This window comes from Girardinichthys multiradiatus, chromosome 23, assembly GCF_021462225.1.
Source record: "Girardinichthys multiradiatus isolate DD_20200921_A chromosome 23, DD_fGirMul_XY1, whole genome shotgun sequence".
Taxonomy (NCBI): domain Eukaryota; kingdom Metazoa; phylum Chordata; class Actinopteri; order Cyprinodontiformes; family Goodeidae; genus Girardinichthys; species Girardinichthys multiradiatus.
Window position 1 is genome coordinate 22,274,236 of NC_061815.1, and position 18,441 is coordinate 22,292,676.

General features: G+C 39.1%; 1 protein-coding gene across 4 annotated transcripts in view; it reads right to left on the reverse strand.

Moving 5' to 3' along the window:
• Positions 1 to 18,441, reverse strand: part of gabrb2a (gamma-aminobutyric acid type A receptor subunit beta2a) — an 85,109-nt gene that overhangs the window by 57,610 nt on the left and 9,058 nt on the right. For 2 of the 4 annotated variants that reach the window (XM_047353984.1, XM_047353983.1), the window contains exons 1-3: positions 15,394 to 15,552; positions 15,172 to 15,272; positions 14,740 to 14,807 (exon numbers count right to left, since the gene is read on the reverse strand). In XM_047353984.1, coding sequence (XP_047209940.1) covers positions 14,740 to 14,807; positions 15,172 to 15,272; positions 15,394 to 15,467 — 243 coding nt within the window. In that variant the 5' untranslated portion in view covers positions 15,468 to 15,552. Of the gene's footprint in view, positions 1 to 14,739; positions 14,808 to 15,171; positions 15,273 to 15,393; positions 15,553 to 17,631; positions 18,395 to 18,441 lie in introns of those variants that run through there. The other 2 variants (XM_047353989.1, XM_047353986.1) reach the window with 2 other exon arrangements.

Sequence of the window (18,441 nt, forward strand, 5' to 3'; positions counted from 1 at the left end):
CAATGTGATTAAACATACTTGATTTAAATGGTGTTACAAGTAATAGCAACAATCCCAGACGTGCTTTAGGACCCCTGTGTTCAGCCAGAGTCTAACAGGAACATTAGACATGACTTGTCTAACAATACTTTATGAAGTTAACAGGTCCTGAACATTTTATGGCTTATCATCTTATGCCTGAATTTTGCTTTGCCAAGAATAGAAAGCGAAGAGCACATTTCCCCTGCTGACTTTCATGAACGTTGGCGGAAAGTTGTTGCACAAGCAAAGGAAGAGCCCCTTAAATTTGTGCACATGTCTCAAACTTTTTTACACACTGTTTGGTCATTAAATAAAATATGCTGCCCCAGAAAAAAACAAAAACCCTCAAAGTAGGGTAAGAAATGAGCTATGAGTGCCGTCCCTTCTACTCTGCAGCTTCCCAAACAGCCATCACACTCAGCTCTCCAGAAGCACCAAAGAGAAATATGCTGATCATGATTAACGACTGTATTTACATGCGCTTCACTATCCTAGTTAGAACTGATTTTTTTTTTTATTCATTTTGCATATTCCAACTATTAACTGCAGGAGTCAGCATCTTATCCTGCTTCAGGAGCTCCAGAAGTGTTTATTCAGGTCTGGAAACTTTCTCTGCTAGTAGGTATATTTAAATGAATAAGAACATTTTAAACTGGAATATTAAGGAGTAGATTACTAATTTGAATATAAACACAATAATCTGCTTAAATCAAAACCAGTAATATATTTTACACAGAGCATCGACTGATTGAACGTGCCCTTCCAAGCTTTGAACTACTGTTTTCATGTTTAACAGTGTGGTTGAAAGGAAGCCCGGGAAGGAAGTGACACCATGACCTTTATAATGCTTTCACAACTGGTCATTTTTAGCTACTTAGCTTCACTAAACAAGGTATCTGTCATAATTATGAAAAATGTAATAAAGGCAAAAAAAAACGTATGGCTATTTGTTATAAAACACAATTTTTTACTGTGTTTGCCAGATTAAAACCACAGTAAACAGAATTCTGTTTTATAATTTTCAATATTGTTTCGTCATTTTAGTTAAAACCCATTAGAAGAAACTTCCTTCAGAAAGCAAAAATTTTATTTAAAATTCAGAAGGGTGTTTTCTGCTGTATTTAATTAGAGAGTGCCCTTCTTGCTTATCAGCCCTCCAGGTAAAGATGTGTAAAAAGCTTTTATATAGATGTGTCTTTTATTGTACAAGGACAATCTCACACTGGAAATATTTAAAACATCCAACATTGAAGAACAGATTTCTTTATGAGATCATGTGCACCACAATTATTAACATACCTACTGTTAATACTTTTTACAGCAAACCTTATGCCAGTAGGACAGTCTTCTCAAACATTTCCATAAGATTGGAGCATAGAGTCGGATCTTATCTCCTTTCCCAATCTTTCTAGATTTTCCTGACTCTGTGTGTCTGACTGTTTGTAAAATATCTCAAAAAGTTATGAATGTATTTGGATATAGTTCATATTAGGACAAGGAACAGTTGATTAGATTTTGGTGCTGATGAGGAGCATCATCAAGAGCTCCAGGAGTGTTTTTAAGGATTCTTTATCTTTGCCAGATCTTGGAAAGACATCTTGGAATTCCCACATGGTTCCTCACCCTATCAGCAGCTGACATACAGTGGTCATCCAGAGTATAGCTCATCAGAATAGAAAAAAGCTGAGAGGTTTGCACTCTATGAGTGCTTTTCTAGTTTAGTGTGAGAGTTTGCTGCTGCAGTAAAAGATGAATTCCTTTTGAGACTTGTTACACACCATAACCAGGGGTGGCAAAAGGCGTGTAAGCCACTGGACCTTTGGCACAGTGCGCAATTACCATTGATAAACAGTAAGTGCTACAATGCTTTTTATACCAAATTTTCTCTGTTGCATAAATATGTATTTTCTGAGCTTTAACTTTAGTATACAACTGTGTTCATTAACAAAATATTCACCAAAGGACCAAGGATGCATTAAAAAGCTGAAGGATTAACAGCTGTTATGTTCTTATTATATTACAAACCATATAAATCTTCTGCTGTGCAGGTCCACTCAGCATAGCTAATAATGCTGTCCCAGACAGCCTGCATTCTTGTTTTAAGCTGTTTGGAAAGCTTCACAGAGCAAACAGAGTAGAACAGTCAGAGCTGCAACAGGGGAACAGGAGACTAATCTTCCTTCTGTCTTTAAATTATTGAAAACAACTATGCATGCAGTTTAAAGTTTGCAGCAAATAATTTTAGTTAATCTCAATTTATATAGCACGTTTCAAGCATAAGTGACAGACAAAGAGCTAACCAAAGTCATAAAGAACAATGACAGTGTAATAAAACAAATAAAACAGAATTCGCTCAGAATTAAAGAGTAATGAATACATCACAGTGTGATATAAAATAAATTAAACTAAAGTAAACATTAGACAAGGCCATAAAACCAAACAAGATGTTAAAATGTAAAGTACAGGCAACTCGATAACATATGCTGTGAGACTGAACAAATACTAAATAGAATCTCTTCAAATGGGAAACTTTGAACATAAAGAGGACTGCTTCCAGAGTAGGGTGACTTGGAAAATAAGATCTACCTCCTGCTCTTACCATGAAAATTCAGGGAATGATGAGTACACCTGCATTTTGAGAGCAGCATGTTCTAGTAAGGTGGTAAGCTTTAGGTAAGTCGAGCCCATTGATGGCTCTGTAAGTGATAAAATAACAGAACGTTTGTGTATACCAATAACCAGGACATGTGATCCCACTTCTTGGCCCTGGGAAGTACCCATGGTGCAGCAGTTTGAAACCACAGGAAGACTGCAAGGAAAGTAGCAGGACAACCAGGTAAAACTGCATTACATTAGTCCGGGCTGCAGGTATCAGGTGCATGAAAGAGTTTCACAGCATGTATCAGTTAGTGGGTTATTTCAAAAACAAAAAAACTTTTTCTCCATGCAGTTGAAAAAATTTAGATTTTTGTTTTTTTCTTATTCATTCATTTCTAATTTACAGTCAATGAGATTTATAAAAATTGCTGGAGATCCATCCATCCATCCATTTTCTATACCCACTTCTTCCGTACAGGGTCGCTGGGGAGCTGGTGCCTATCTCCAATGGACTACGGGCGAGAGGCTGGGTACTCTCTGGACAAGTCGCCAGCCCATCACAGGGCATCACACAGGACAAACACCCACTCATACCAAAGGGCATTTTAGCGAGACCAATTAACCTAACAGTCATGTTTTTGGACTGTGGGAGGAAGCCGGAGTACCCACAGAGAACCCACACATGCACAGGGAGAACATGCAAACTCCATGCAGAAAGACCCCAGCCGAGAGTTGAACTGAGGACTTTCTTGCTGCAAGGCAACAGTGCTACCAGCTGCACCATCTAATTTAAATAAAATTTTTCAAACCACAGTGCTTCGTAACAGTATTCATACCCCATGAGCTTTGAATTATTTTTCATGTTACAACCACAACTTAAATTCATTTTATTGAGGTTTTATGGCATATTATTACCAAGACAAAGCAGAACATACAATATGGGTGAAAAGATTTAGATACAGTTTCTCACTTAATGGTTCTTATTTTCATGACTATTTACAATGTAGATTTTCACCAAAGGCAACAAACTGTGAATAAACACACATGGAATTATATAGTAAACAAAAAGTGTGAAATAGCTTTAAACATTTCTAGATATTAGATTCTTCAAAATAGCCACCCTTTGCTACTTTAAGGAATATAAAATATAAAACATATTTAAAGTTATTTTACAATTTTTAATTTGCTACATAATTCCATAAGTGTTCATTCAGTTTTGATGCCTTTAGTGAGAATCTACGTAACAATGAAAATAGTCATAAACATAAAGAAAACCATTAAATAAGAATGACGTTCTAGAACTTTTGACCACTAGTGTCATTGCAAAGTGAAAGGAAATTAAACATGGTTTTCAAAAGATTTCAAAAAGGAAAATCTGAAAAGTGTGGTGTGCATATGTATTTACCCCCCTTTGCTCTGATACCCCTTAATAAAATCCAGTGCAACCAACTGCCTTGTCTAAATAGTAAATAGAGCCTACCTGTAAATTAATCTATAAACAAATTCAGCTGTTCTATGAAGGCCTCAGAGGTTTGTTAGAGAACACTGGAAAACAAATCATGGAACATACAGACAGGCCAGCAAGAAAGTTGTGGAAAGTTTACAGTAGGGTTAGGTTATAAAATAATATCTCCAAGCTTTGAACATCTCACAGAGCACTGTTCAAGCCATTAGTCGAAGGCACGATTGTGAAACCAACCAAGATATGGCCGTCCACCAAAATTGTCAGGCCTGGCAATGAGAACATTAACCAGAGAAGCAGCAAAGACATCCATGGAAACTCTGGATAAGCTGCAGAGATGAACATCTGCTGACAGCAGTGTGCTACAAGCCATGTAGGGGACACGGCAAACATGTGAAAGTAAAAATAAACCTTTTGGACTACATGCAAAACACTGTGGGTGGCCAGAAAACTAAAAACTGACCCTGAAGACAGTAATCCCAGTGTGAAACATGGCAGTGGTAGCATCATCCTGTGGGGATGCTTTTGAGCAGGTACAGGAAAGCTGGTCAGAGATGATGGGCTGGTGAATGGAGCTACCGGTTAGAAAACCAGTTAGATAGTAAGGATAGTTGAGACTAGGGCAAAGCTTCAGCTTCCAGGATGATGACCTCAAACATACACCCTGAGCTACAATGTTACACAGAATGGTTTGATACAAGGCAGTGCTGGAAGAAAACCTTTTAGAGGTGGCAGAAGACTTGACAACAGGATGAAGGTTCACCCTCCAGACAGCAACAGTAAGCATACAGCCAGAGCTACAGTGCAATGGTCTAGATCGAACCATGTTCATGTCTTTGAATGGCCTACACCTAAGACTAATTGTAAACCTTTGGCAATACTTGAAAATCTATGCTCAGAGACACAATCTTCATCATATCTGACAAAATTTGAGCATTTTGCGAAGAAGAAAGTGTAAAAATATTCGTTTTTAGGTGTCCATCTCACAACTGTGCACTATTTTATGTTGGTGTAAAATGCATTGATGTTTGTGGTTAAAATGTGACCTAATGTGAAAAAGCAGAAAAAGGTGTATGAATACTTTTGCATGGCACTGTATATGTATTAAATTAATCATGAGAAAACCCTGCAGTTTTGTTTTAGACAAAATCTTAACATTCAAGAAAATTTGTCATAAAAAAGCAAACCATAACATGCTAAAAAAGAACATTTGTGGTGTTACTGAAAACAGAGCAGCCTTAACCTGGATTAGCATCGTTTAAAACCTCAAAAACAAGGCTTTGTTTGCTTTTCCTTGACTTCCCCGGATCCAAAGGAGAAAGGCAAAAAAAGGCAGCGCTGTCATGGCAACGCTGAGTAAAAATAACACAAGCTTATTTTCCACAAGCTGAAAATAAAATGGAACAGGATCTGTTTGGACAAACGAGACAAAAACGGTTGCTAATTCAGAGATGCCGCATCACTCACATGGCTGCGCTGTAACGTGGAGGCCCCTGTTGCCTCTCCCTCTGGTCATCAGCTGCTGTTATCCCACGGCCGGATCCTCTTACTCATGGAGAGAAACCAGCGCTTGTCAGGATAATGATCTTAATACAACGCCCCACTAATTCCTCTGTCCCAGAAGCCACCACAGCTGGTTTGTTTAAATCTTATAATTCACAAGCAGCTAATTAACATTCAGAGAACAGTATTACAAAACAGACAGCGCCTCTTAACAGCCACCAACCTCAGGTATTTTACATGTAATTAACGAACGGGAGGAAGAAAAGGCGAGGACTGAAAACATTCATTTAGCTTCCCATTTATCCTGCCTCGCAGCACACACTGCAGCTATACTCCACATATGGATTGCATGCAGAAGGCATTATTATGCAGCACTGATGCATTGCTGAGAAAACAGACTCAACTTGTATTTAATCAGCTGCACCAGACTGTGTGCAGAAACACTTTTCAATGCACCGTAACTGGGGTCTGCTTGCTGGGTGCGTGATTTCAGCAAAAACAAACAGCATTATGCAAATGAAACCTCAGCTGAACGGAGATGAGCGATGGAGCGAGATGCCAGCACTGATCAGAAAGACAGAGATCAGCAGCGGAGTGGGGGTCTCGGCTGCGATGTTATCTGTTTCATGTTTTCTACTAACCCCGGTGAGTCAGCAGAGCCCGTTCACCCAGAATGTGTGGTCACACCTCGGACTCGGAGGACACTTCCCACTCAGAATAGCACATTTGTAATGTCACGCAGGCAGAGCTTCAACCACGGTGTTGACTAGCCCGCATGCTTTTATCGGCCGACAACATGGCTGACCTTTGAGCCTCAGCAGGCCGGCGTGCTGGGTCACACAAGAAAAAGCAACCAAAAACTGCTTGTTACATGAGCCTGACAAAAGGGGAGGTAACACAAATCCTCCGCAGCAACGACGACGACCCTCTTCGTGTCATCAGAGAATACAGATGTCAAGCTTCAACCAAAACCGAGAGAACCCAGAGTTCATTCGTTACCAAAGGCTGTTTTGTCTTTAATTAGAGCAGTGAGCAGCTGTCTAAAACAAAGTCCTGCTCACACCACCATGGCAGACCAAACACAGATTTCAGATCCACTCTATCATTCAGTCCTCCATTTTCCTTCGGATTCACATGGCTAGATTTCCGTGTTACAACCCAACAAGATCTTAACCATTCTGCATTTTAACTTCGAATTTATCTGCTAGACTTATGGTCTAAAGAACAATTTTCCTAGATAAGGAGATTGTTTTTTCTTTACTAATGTTTTAATTTAAAAACTCAGCATCTGTAATCATTTCTTTAGAGAGCATTTTAAACAAAGCAGAGGCATTTTTATCATAAAATGGGAAGTAAACCTCTAGAAATAGCAACAAAACATTTAGTGTTTGATCACAGCAAAAACTGAAGTCTTGGTTTTGGGAGGGGGTTCTTCCACAACTTCTCACAGTAGTTTTCTGGAAGTTTGGCTCATTCCTCCCAACAGAACTGGTGTAACTCGGTCAGATTAGTTGCTTTAATTTTAATTAATGTTCTTTCCACATGATGCATCTATTTCGTGAAATGTGCCACTCCTTTCTGCTGCAAAACACTCACATAACATGATGATACCACCAAAATACATCACAATTTCTTCCTTTTTCCGCCAAATGTAACAATGGTCATTATAGCCAAACATTTCTAATTGTCATTTTTTAACCACTTGACTAAAAACGTTATGTTTAAGAGAGTACTATTCTGGAAAGTACAGACTCCAGCAGGCCTGAAACTAAAATCCTTCTGCTGAAATCAAAAGAGAGTCAGGGTGCAATGCCCCCCTCCCACCACCACCTTAGCTGGCTGTATAAAAAGGCTCTTCTACTTTTCTCACATCTCATAACAACACATGGCTACTCCAGATTTTACATGGTAAGACAAAAACATCTGCAGCATTTCCCACCACTGTGCAGATAACAAGGTGAAATATGATCACAGTAACCTTCTTCTCTATTAAAAACCTCCTCCTCTTTGCCTTTGCCTGTTTCCATCTCTCCTCTCCCGCTTGTTTCCCCCATCAGCACTTTAATCTTAAAAGCAGCTGCCCGTGATGAGGAGGATCAAAGCAGCGTCGCACCGAGCACAGGTCACTGGCTGCGTCCTCGTGATCCCGGTGATATTATTGATTTCTCTGGGATCAATCTCGTCAACTGCTTACCCTTTATTCCTGCTGAAAAGAGCTAGACATGGAGAGTAGAAGAAGAGGAGGAGGAGATTCCAACCTGTTATGTAATTTACAGGGATTCTTCACAAGGTAACAACATGTGGAACAGGCATCCACAAGGAGTTAGAGGTTTATTGTTTCAGTGTTTTATCTTTCACTTTCTGTCTAAATCTGTCGTATCGGAGCGGATATGGCAGGAAGAGCACTTCTGAGAAATGAGACGGATGAAGGTTCTTGCATAGCCACGGGGAGCTGCGTGACGTCAGTCGCCTTTCACTCTGTGTGCAGTTTGGTGCTTTGCTGTAGACACACGCGGATGTATGAAGCAGTGGGTTTTTTTCCAGATGAATGCCCGCCTAGATGCCTACTTCTTGAGTGAGATAACCCTTTGGAGCAAGGCAGAGGTGGATTACATGGCTGTTGAGTTCAGAGTTACAGTCAGGGATCCAGCCAGAGGAGTGGGACAGACGGTTGAAGATAGGAAGGGAAGAAATTTCTCTATTTCAACTCTCCATGGGCCCCCTCAAATCATTTCTGTTCTGGCAGCTTCCTCCAATAATATTATATCACTGCCATCAAAGGAGACTCTCTCATTATTCCATACACACCTTAATAAGCTGCTGTGTTTTCCTGCTAAAACTGATAAATAGCCGACAGGTACTCAATTTTAATAAAACATGGCTTTTAAATACTTAGTCCTCCAAGATGGCGCATACAATGACATAGTGCCATCTAGTGGCAAACTTGCAGACTACAATTAACTAAACAAAATGCTTGTTTGTCTTTGATGTCTGTCATCTCACGAATAATAAATAATTTTTCAGGCTCTTAAAATGCAAACTAAGATGGAGGTAATGTTAACTTTGTAAATTCTGGTCTTCAATAGGAAAAAAACACTTTCCATTTAGCTGTTTTCCCTTTAACAGCTTTTGGATTTGTAAAATGAAAATGATAAATAAACATGACCATTGTAGAGTTTTACATTATGCAAAATCAAAATAAAAAAAAAAGATAAGTCGGTTCATCTTTGACCAAAACTGTATTGCAAAGTATTATGTTATATTTCTATTATTTTTGGTTCACGTTAAGGCTGCTGATGGTATTTCCTCTAAATTGCTTACGTTTGTCAAAGACATAAAGAAAACTGAATTTTGGACTGATGTGCATAAAATGGCACAAAAGGTCTATAAAATGTTTTGAATTGACTGGATGATCATGTCACAAAAATACAATCTTGGTATTTAAAAATTATATGATAAATAAATATGACCCAATGTACCTCAGTTTGGCAGGATGCAATATCATTTGAAAAATGTATAATATATTGTCCAGTAAACATATTTTAACCCCTTACTGCCTGAGTTTCCGCATGTACACATTGGTAAATTAAACATAACATGCAACCAATAAATAGTTAGTTGTTTAGTTTGCAAATTAGTGAAATCAGACATAATTTAGCTTAACTCTGACCACTAGTTGGCAGAGAAAGGGCATAAAACATGATCCTTGGCATGTGTGGAATATCTAACAACAGGCATAATTGGCCACTTTGGATGCAGTGAGACCTAAAGTGATTTGAGGCAAATTTGCGACAATAGTCCACAAGGGTTAAAGGTCACGTTATATTTCTATTATTTTTAGTCTATGTTAGGACTGCTAATGATGTTTCTCATGAATTACTTAAAATTACATAAACAATATTTTTTAAAGATATAAAACATCAACCAATGTGCATGAAGCATACATATAAAACAAAGTGTTTTACATAGATAGGATGATCATGCCAAAAAACTAATTAAATCATGTTTTTGAAAAAATATGCATATCTGAAGGCTTGCATAATTTTAATAATGGGCAGTAAAAGGCTAGTTAAGAATGCTATCTAACTCATTATGGGATGAAATGAAGGGAGAACCATGAATAAATTAATTCCATCGGCAGCAAAATTGCAAGTTACAACCAGTTAATCAGTGGTGCCTTTGGCTTTCATCTCTTTCATAAGTAGAGTAACCCATATGGCAGCATTCTACAATGCAAATTGATATGAAAACAATACAACCCAAGGAATTGGGAAGACAAAATCAAATAAACATTTAAAATAAATGAGACAGCAGACAGTTTTGATTCCCAGTGGCAATTTCTTTAAATCTTGTAGTATGTTTCTATCATTCTGTTCAAGAAAAGTGATTGTTCACAATGTTTTATCTGAATTGTTTAAAAATATTGCTTAAATAACATCACAACATTTTTAAAAATAAAAAAACCAATTAGCAACTTTCTATTTCTAATTTTGGAATGGCGTTGACAAATGAGTGCTGCAAGCTGGAGTAGAGGATGTTCTCTGCATGCCCTGACCCACAGTATGCAGGTAACAGCATTGCTAAGCAAAAGACAACGGATCTGGTATGACGTCAATGCAATCATTATTGACAACATTCACTACAGCAGCTCGTTAAGTCCGTCTGAAAGTGCACCTCAAAAAGTGGATCTCGGTCCAGTTCTTTGGTCCAGACCAGGGTTCACTTGGTATATTCACTTGGTGTATTCACACCTGTACAAAAGGTCCGAACCAAGGGGGGAAACAAACTCTGGTCCATTTAAAGCAAAGTGGCAGATGTGATTACACCCTTTTTAAATTAATTTAAAAACTGATTTTGATAAGTTCGCAACAGTCAAATGCATCTTATAGAGTTTAAAATCAATTTCATCCAGCCTTAAAGGAGAAACATTAAAGATGTAATGCCATCTAGTGGTGAAATTACTAACGAAACACATTTAATTTTTCTATTTTATGCATATATGCCGCAAGTTAGATAATGGCACTCTAAAAATGCAAAACTGCTGGGACAGGTGAGCCACTTCAACAGGCTATAATGTCAAATAAATCATTGGAAGAGATGGTTTTGAAATAACATCTTACATTTCTATTATGTTACTCCATTAAGAAGCGTCAAATTATATTTCCTCTGAATCCTTTGGAAAAAGTGTTTTAATATATTTATATTACTCCTTCAAAAAGTCTAAACTTTTAGACCTGCATCAGAGGGTATTAAATGCATTCTGGCCCCAGTAAAATTAAAACCGTCAAGTATAATGCAGGCAGCAGTCAACTGGTCTGTCAATGGCACCGATCAATAGATGGTGCTCTTGCATTCATAGGATGTTAAATTTATTCTTCCTGTTCTTAAAGACATGAGTCAGTCATCGCCATTGAACAGCAAATCTGGTCGTCAAGGAAAAGGTAAAATGATCAGGGAAAATTATTTCAAAAGGATTTTGACCCCTTCTATAACATGTTATGCCTTATTAACAAACAAATTCATATTTGTAGATTTTTTTTAACATGGGAGAACAAACCATAAAAGCAAACTGATCATCATATTTAGGTAAAACTCATTTAACTTATTAGGTACATTTTTTAAAATGGGTGGACATGTCCTAATTGATTCAAGTGTCTTTTATCTGTTAAACTTACATTATATATACCGAGAAATATTGATCAGTGTAGCCAAATAAAACGTATGCAGATGTCCTTGGATCCAACCATGCATTTTCTATATACGCTTCTTCCATACTGAGTCGCGGGGGAGCTGGTGCCTATCTCCAGCAGTGTACAAGCGAGAGGTGGGGTACACCCTGGAAAGGTCACCAATCTATCGCAGGACAACACACAGGACAAACAACCATGCACACACAAATTCACACCTAAGGGCAATTTAGAGAGACCACTTACCCTAACAGGCATGTCTTTGCACTGTGGGAGGAAGCCAGAGTACCCGGAGAGAACCCATGCATGCACGGGGAGAACATGCAAACTCCATGGAGAAAGACCCCTGGCCAGGAGTCGAACCCAGGAGCTTCTTGCTGCAGGGCAACAGTGCTAACAACTGCGCCACCGTGAAGCCCAACGTATGCAGATGGTTTTAGCAATTTCACTGGTTTAATTCTAACAGCTTGTTAAAATTAAACCAGTAAACAGCAACAATAAGTAGACTAGAAACTTGTCACATTGCTTGATACTTAGGGTGCTGTGAAATTATCTTGATATTACATATCAGACCTAAGAGTCTGTCCACTTTGCAGTGATCGTATGCGAATATGAGCCTAAAGCATTTTCATCAAATGAGGAATCTATTCTTACTTGTTTTTGTAGCTTTAATAGAAGGTACATTGTTAAAGTGTTGTAAATTTTTTCCCCTGATTTAACATATACACATAATATTTCACAATAAGTTTAAATTCATATTTGAGATACAAAGCAGAATAAGTGGTATTTATTTTTAAATTAATAATCATCTCTATCTAAAAAATAAAGTTTTTTGTATTTCTTTCAAATCTCCATTTTCTACTCAAATCGTATTTACGACTAGGGGCTGGTCATCACTTTAGCATTAATGCTGCCAAGTTCAAACACATTGGGCTTAAACCTGATTTGTTCCTTCTGGTTTAATTTTAAACATATGTGAAGTGGTTAAAAGGATATTCACAAACATTTTTTCCCAAAAAGTTTGGCACCATTCCAACAAAAACAGAAAATGAATGCCATCAAGACCCATGGATATGGTTTCCAACTAGTAGCAGTCCTTTTGCAGAATGATTCGGCCTGGACTTAACCCATCTATACTGTGCTTCTTATGGTCATCTCAACCAGGATTGCAAATGAAAGGAAACGTTCCATGGGAAGTTAAGAAGGGGAATTTTGCATGTGAAACTTTCCCTGGTTAATATTAGAATTGAAAAGAATTAACTGGAATTTGGGGGGAAATTTGTTAGCCTAAATATAAACCTTTTGTTTTGTCATATACATCCAAAAGGGGCGACCGTGGCGATGGTGGTTGGGGTTGCCAGTTCGAACCCCTGCTCTGTCTGTTTCGGTTGTTGTGTACTTGGGCAAGACACTTCACCTGCCTTGCCTACTGATGGTGGTCAGAGGGCCTGCTGGCGCTGATTGTATGGCAGCCTCGCATCTGTCAGTCTGCCCTAGGGCAGATGTGGCTGCAATGTAGTCTTCCACTGTCAGTGTGTGAATGGGAGGATGACTGATTGTAGTGCAAGGCACTTTGGGGTCTCTGGGGACTTGATAAAGTGCTATACAAGTACAGGCCATTTACCAAAAATGTTACACTTCAACAAATGTACTTTTAAGCAGGACTATATCAAGTTGAAATATTCTATTAAACAGTCAATTATTTTCTTAAACAACAAAACATCACTGTTGAATAAAATATTATTCATTCCTGAGCCAACCATTTAAAAATTAGGTAAAAAGCCATTTCAACTCCTAAACAAAAAAACTCTGATTGAAATGTTTAAATTAACAGAGCCTCTTCTATTAAACTTATCAAGTCTATGGCTTCTGCATTTTTGCCAAACTTGTTCATGGCCGCATCCTGGACCAGTACCCCTGCACTTAGCCGTGTGCTATGTGCATATGATTGAGGAATAGCAAAGATATCCTCCACTGTACTTGCATGGAATCTCATTGTTTTATTCGAGATTATGCTAACACAAAATCCCTTTTAAGGGCCACCCTTCAATATTTTAACCTCTTACCATCGGAATGTATTTAAAATTATTTTTAAAAAAACGTTTTATTTGTGCTTTGCTGTCAAACGGGCTGCACAATTGCGCAGTGGATAGCACTGTTTCCGTGCAGCAAGAAGATCCTGGGTTTGAGCTCCAGCCTAGGGTCTTTCTGAATGGAACTTGCATGTTCTCCCAGTGTATGTGTGGGTTTTCTCCAGGTACTCTGTATTCATGGTCTAAAAACATGACTATTAGCTACTTGATCTCTCTGATTTGCCATTAGTTGAGAGAGTGTGTGTGCATGTATGGTTGTTTGTTCTGTGTGTCTCTGTGCTGCCAGAAGGTGGATTGGCAACCTGGCCAGGGTGTACTCTCACTCAAAGACCTTTGGAGATAGGCACCTCCACCCCATGACTTTGCAGGGATAAGCGGCTGTAGGTCAAAGATTGTGAAATGAAGAGATGAGCAGCAGGGGGATAAATGATGGATGGATGGATGGATGGATGGATGGATGGGATGGATGCTGCCAAACTGTTTTTTAAATTAAGTAGAATGTTAATTTAAGCATATATAATAAATAGTACTTTGGTTGTATAGTATGAATATTTGCAGAGTGTTGGCAAAGTACTTCCAATACAATCCTATTCCACTTTTATTCCAGTTTCATTCCTATAAATCCCTTTTTACTCCATTCGAATGTTTCCAACTTTGATATTTGGACAATTTTGCAACCCTGATTAAAAATCTCAAGTTGTCAAAACGCCAAAAAATGATTAAGATTTTTATAAAAGTTTTTAATCTCAAATGGTGTTTTAAAAAATTTGATCAGTGTAGAATAATTCAATTCAAGCTTGACCAGGCTAAATATTTTAGCTTTTAAACTAGACATGATCAAATGAAATCCAGATTACCAAAAAAAAAAAAAATCTGACCCGTTTGTCATTAATAGAAAATTACTTTCATTACAATTAATTGCAATTATGAAACTTATTACCTTTTTGAATAATCTCCTTAACCTTTGTTTTAATGAAGGAATAGTTAAAGGGGGATGTTTCAGTGATGAACAAATCATACAAGAGTAGAAAGTGTCACAACCAACCAAGCTCTACCCTACACCACCGATGCTGGGGCAGTCGCACACACACACACATCAAACACACACGGCTGCTTTTCGTGCGCTGTGCGTCCGAGTGCGCCAGTGAGTGTGTGTTTTGAATTCAAATGCAGCAGCACACTAGAGCAGCAAATGCGGAGCCTGGAAGAGGGAAGGAGGTGATGTGTTTGGAAAAATGGGAAAATGTCCTCAGGTGGGCTCCCACTGAGTCGTGATAAGTAACCCACTTCAAAAAGGTAATAAAAGGCAAACCGTACCAGGTAAAAAAAAAAAAAAAACACAAAAAGCGGAATGGTTGCAGAAAAATCCACCTACCATGTTTACTTCAGAGACCATATCTATGCTTGCAATGTCAATGTTCATCCCCACCGCCACCGGAGCACCTGCGGAGGAGAGGAGGCGTTAATACAGGACGAGATATGAATAATTCTGCTATCATGTAAATTTAACAGCTCCGTGACGCTGCAGGAGAGCTGTGCATCATCGGGCCGGGCAGCAACCGTCACGTCTGACACCCACTTTAATTGAAATGCTGTTAATTTCACTTATTTAGCGGGGTAATCAAACATTGATGAGCGGGATCGATCACGTTAAAAAGCCTCTCATCAAAACGGAATACGCTCATCATTTCTCTTCGCCTAATTGGCAAGGCCCATTTGACTGTGAAGGGATGATTAAAGCGGATTTTGCGATTCATTAAGCATGTATCGCACGTCGGGAGGGGCGCGAAAAAAAATTATTCGTTACCTCCAAAATCTGGCCTCAACCGAATGTCGTATCCTTTCATCAGCCTGTCCACTGTTTCCTTCACCAGAGGCATGTTGCTCGGATCTTTTATATCCTTGACGCTGAGGAAAAGAGAGGAACGGAGCAAAAAAAAAAAAAAAAAACAGAGCTGATTAATATCAAGCATGACATGCAAAACGACACTTGCAAAATAAATGTATAAAAAGCGTAAACAAGATTAACCTTTGAGCCCAGATGAAGGTCACCAGTAGGGAAAATGTCAAAATCCCAAAGTGGTTTTCCCTCATCCTCCCCATCGCAACAGTTTTACGGATGGCTTCTGGATGCGAGTGAGGAGAGCGCACATCCAACTTACTCCAGACGGTGCAGAGGAGCCAATGAGGGGCGCATGCGTGCAGCGAGCCCAAGATCAAAGAGTGGAGAGAGATGATGGTGGATGAGACGTTTCCATTGCAGAGGAAAATGTACGGGGACAACTGGATGTGCGTAATGAAGAAGCAGGCATTTATAGACAGAAAGAAAGAGCAACACAACACGCATCCGTTGGAGTTATATTCTTATGGTTTATTACAGAGAAAATGGTTTTGTCCATACGCTGACAAGGTCAGACAATTCAGGGTTCAACTACATTAGGTTGGTTCCTTCTGATTTACTTTATTAAATGTGTGAAGCAGATAAAGGATATTTGCAAACATCATTTCCAACACTTTTCCAACATTCCAACAAAAACAGAAAATGAGTGAAATCAAGACCTGTGGGAATCAATCAGTGGCAGTGCTTGTATAAATAGCACCATTGGGAAACCCTCCAGAATTAGTAACCAGTCCTGACTGGACCAGTCTATATACTCCGCTTTTCCTGCTTGATTTAATCTCAGGAAGTCCACATTGGAAAATATTGATTTAAAAGACTCTTTTTCTGTGAATCACAAGTACGATGACAATTTCACAAATGTCAAACTGCGTTTTAGGTTCCTGCTACACTACTCTTTATATTCAACTCATATTTTTAATCATCCTATTTTTAAAAGATTAGTGTCTACAATGTTGATTGGATTCTAAGCAAAAATACTGTAATAACGTTGCTCTGGCAGACTGTGGTAATTAAATGGAGCGATCTCTTTGAACACAGAAGTAGGATTTTCAGAGCTCCCAGTCAGCAATACAACAAGAACCCCCACTCAAGTCAGCATTTCACCTGGGGAAGTGGAAGCTTGCCGAGCAGCTCCAATTTTAGTATTTTAGTATGGCTGCACCAATATAAAAAGTAGTGAAGGTGGCACAGAAAACTATTTATGAGGACTTCTGATAGTTTGCAACTCTTTACACCAGTGGGGTACATAGTGATGTAAAATTTGTGAACATGTTCCTTTTCAGTTTTAACCAATACAGTTAGGACAAATACACCATCACTGGCTTGTATTGCTAACAGTACCTAGTTACCATAACAGTTAGCAAATCTCACTGTTTTCCGACTTGAAACAAAATTGTTCTTTAGGTGTGACATCATTCCCACCTCTAAGCTCAGACCTCTGAGACAAATTCAACAGAGCCTAGATATATCGAAATTCAAAGGAAGCTCCTTTGCATGGCTAAACCATGCTTGGATAAATATTCTCTGAAAAAATTGTTGAAGCTCATGTTTTCTTTTACACAGTCTTCTCTCAGTCAGCTTTTGCAGCTCACATTTGAAGTTTAATGAGAAAGTGAGGCCGATTTTGAATAATCCATAAAAATTGCTTCACGTTTATGGTTTCCTGCACAGAAACCTTAAGTGGGTATGTGCAAAGTAGGCCATTGTTTATATTAATGCTTGGAAATCTAGATCATCTGTATAAAACACATACAGGGTTCTTGTAAATTTCTATTTTGAAAAGCGCTATTAAATTTTTGTTACATGTATGGTAGAAACAATAACCACAGAGATTCTATGTTTTAAACAAATATTCGGCTCAGTGTTAACAAGGTCAAGATTAACTCCGTTTACTGTATATTAATCTAGTTCTGGTTTGATCAGTGTGAATATTTTAGATTTTCATCTGGAGGTCTTTAAAGGCAGTCCTGACTCCCAAAAAATATAATGAATTAACCTTTTACGTCAGTGGTGCCAATTACAGGATTCGTCCTGTAATCGGTGGGTTGCCGGTTCGAACCCCTGCTCTGTTTCAGCTGTTGTGTCCTTGGGCAAGACACTTCACCCTCCTCGCTGATGGTGGTCACAGGGCTCGGTGGCGCCAATGGTATGGCAGCCTCACCTTTGTCAGTGTAAAACGCTTTTGGATCTCTGGGGATAAAGGGCTATACAAGTGCAGGCTATTAACCATTTACTTTAGCCCTGAATCCTACGTTTTTATTGGAAACCAACTGCAGTGTCATGAGTCTGACATGATATCCAGCTTTTATAGCTTATATTTCCTACACTCCCTCCATTTAATGCCACCCTGGGCTATGAGCCACGTCCCCAATATCAAAAACTGAGAAAGTTTCAAACTGTTTGTTGTAACATTTAGTGAGAAACTGCAGCACATCACAAAGCGCAAGGGGAGCAACGGGGCTCCAGGGAGGAACGCTGAGGAGGAAGACACAGTCCCACAATTTATTTTCCCAGATTTGAGTTCATTTTTGAAGCAGTGAGGGAGAGGCATGTGTGCTTCTTCTAAACTGCCTTTGATCTTCTTGCAGAGATGGTGCTGTGCTTCAATAGAGGGCAGGCCTCCGAAAGCATTGGTTCACTGTTGCATCACCACCAGTTACAGCCACCACAGATTATATCATACCAGCCTTTTTGATGCGTTCCTCGGTCTGTGTGCATTGTGTGTCCTGCTTGTGTGAGGAGCATCTGTCTTGGATTGAGACGTTGCAGTGCATGGTGGGGCTTAAAGTGACTGGGACTCCTTGTTAATGGGCAACCCATCAGATGCTGATCAGGATCCATCCATCCTTTATCCCCCTGCAGCACATTCCTTCAAGTGGGCAGTGGTCAAAGGTTGTGAAATGAAGGGATGTGCAGCAGGGGGATGGATGGATGGATGGATGGATGGATGGATGGATGGATGGATGGATGGATGGATGGATGGATGGATGGATGGATGGATGGATGGATGGATGGATGGATGGATGGATGGATGGATGGATGGATGGATGGATGGACGCTAAGGGTCTCTCAAGCTGCATCTGTGCTCCCCCCTCCCTCACACTCTTCCTAGTTTTCCAGATGCATGTCCCTGCAAGACCAGAAAACAGCAGAGCAGAAATGTGAGCTCACATTATT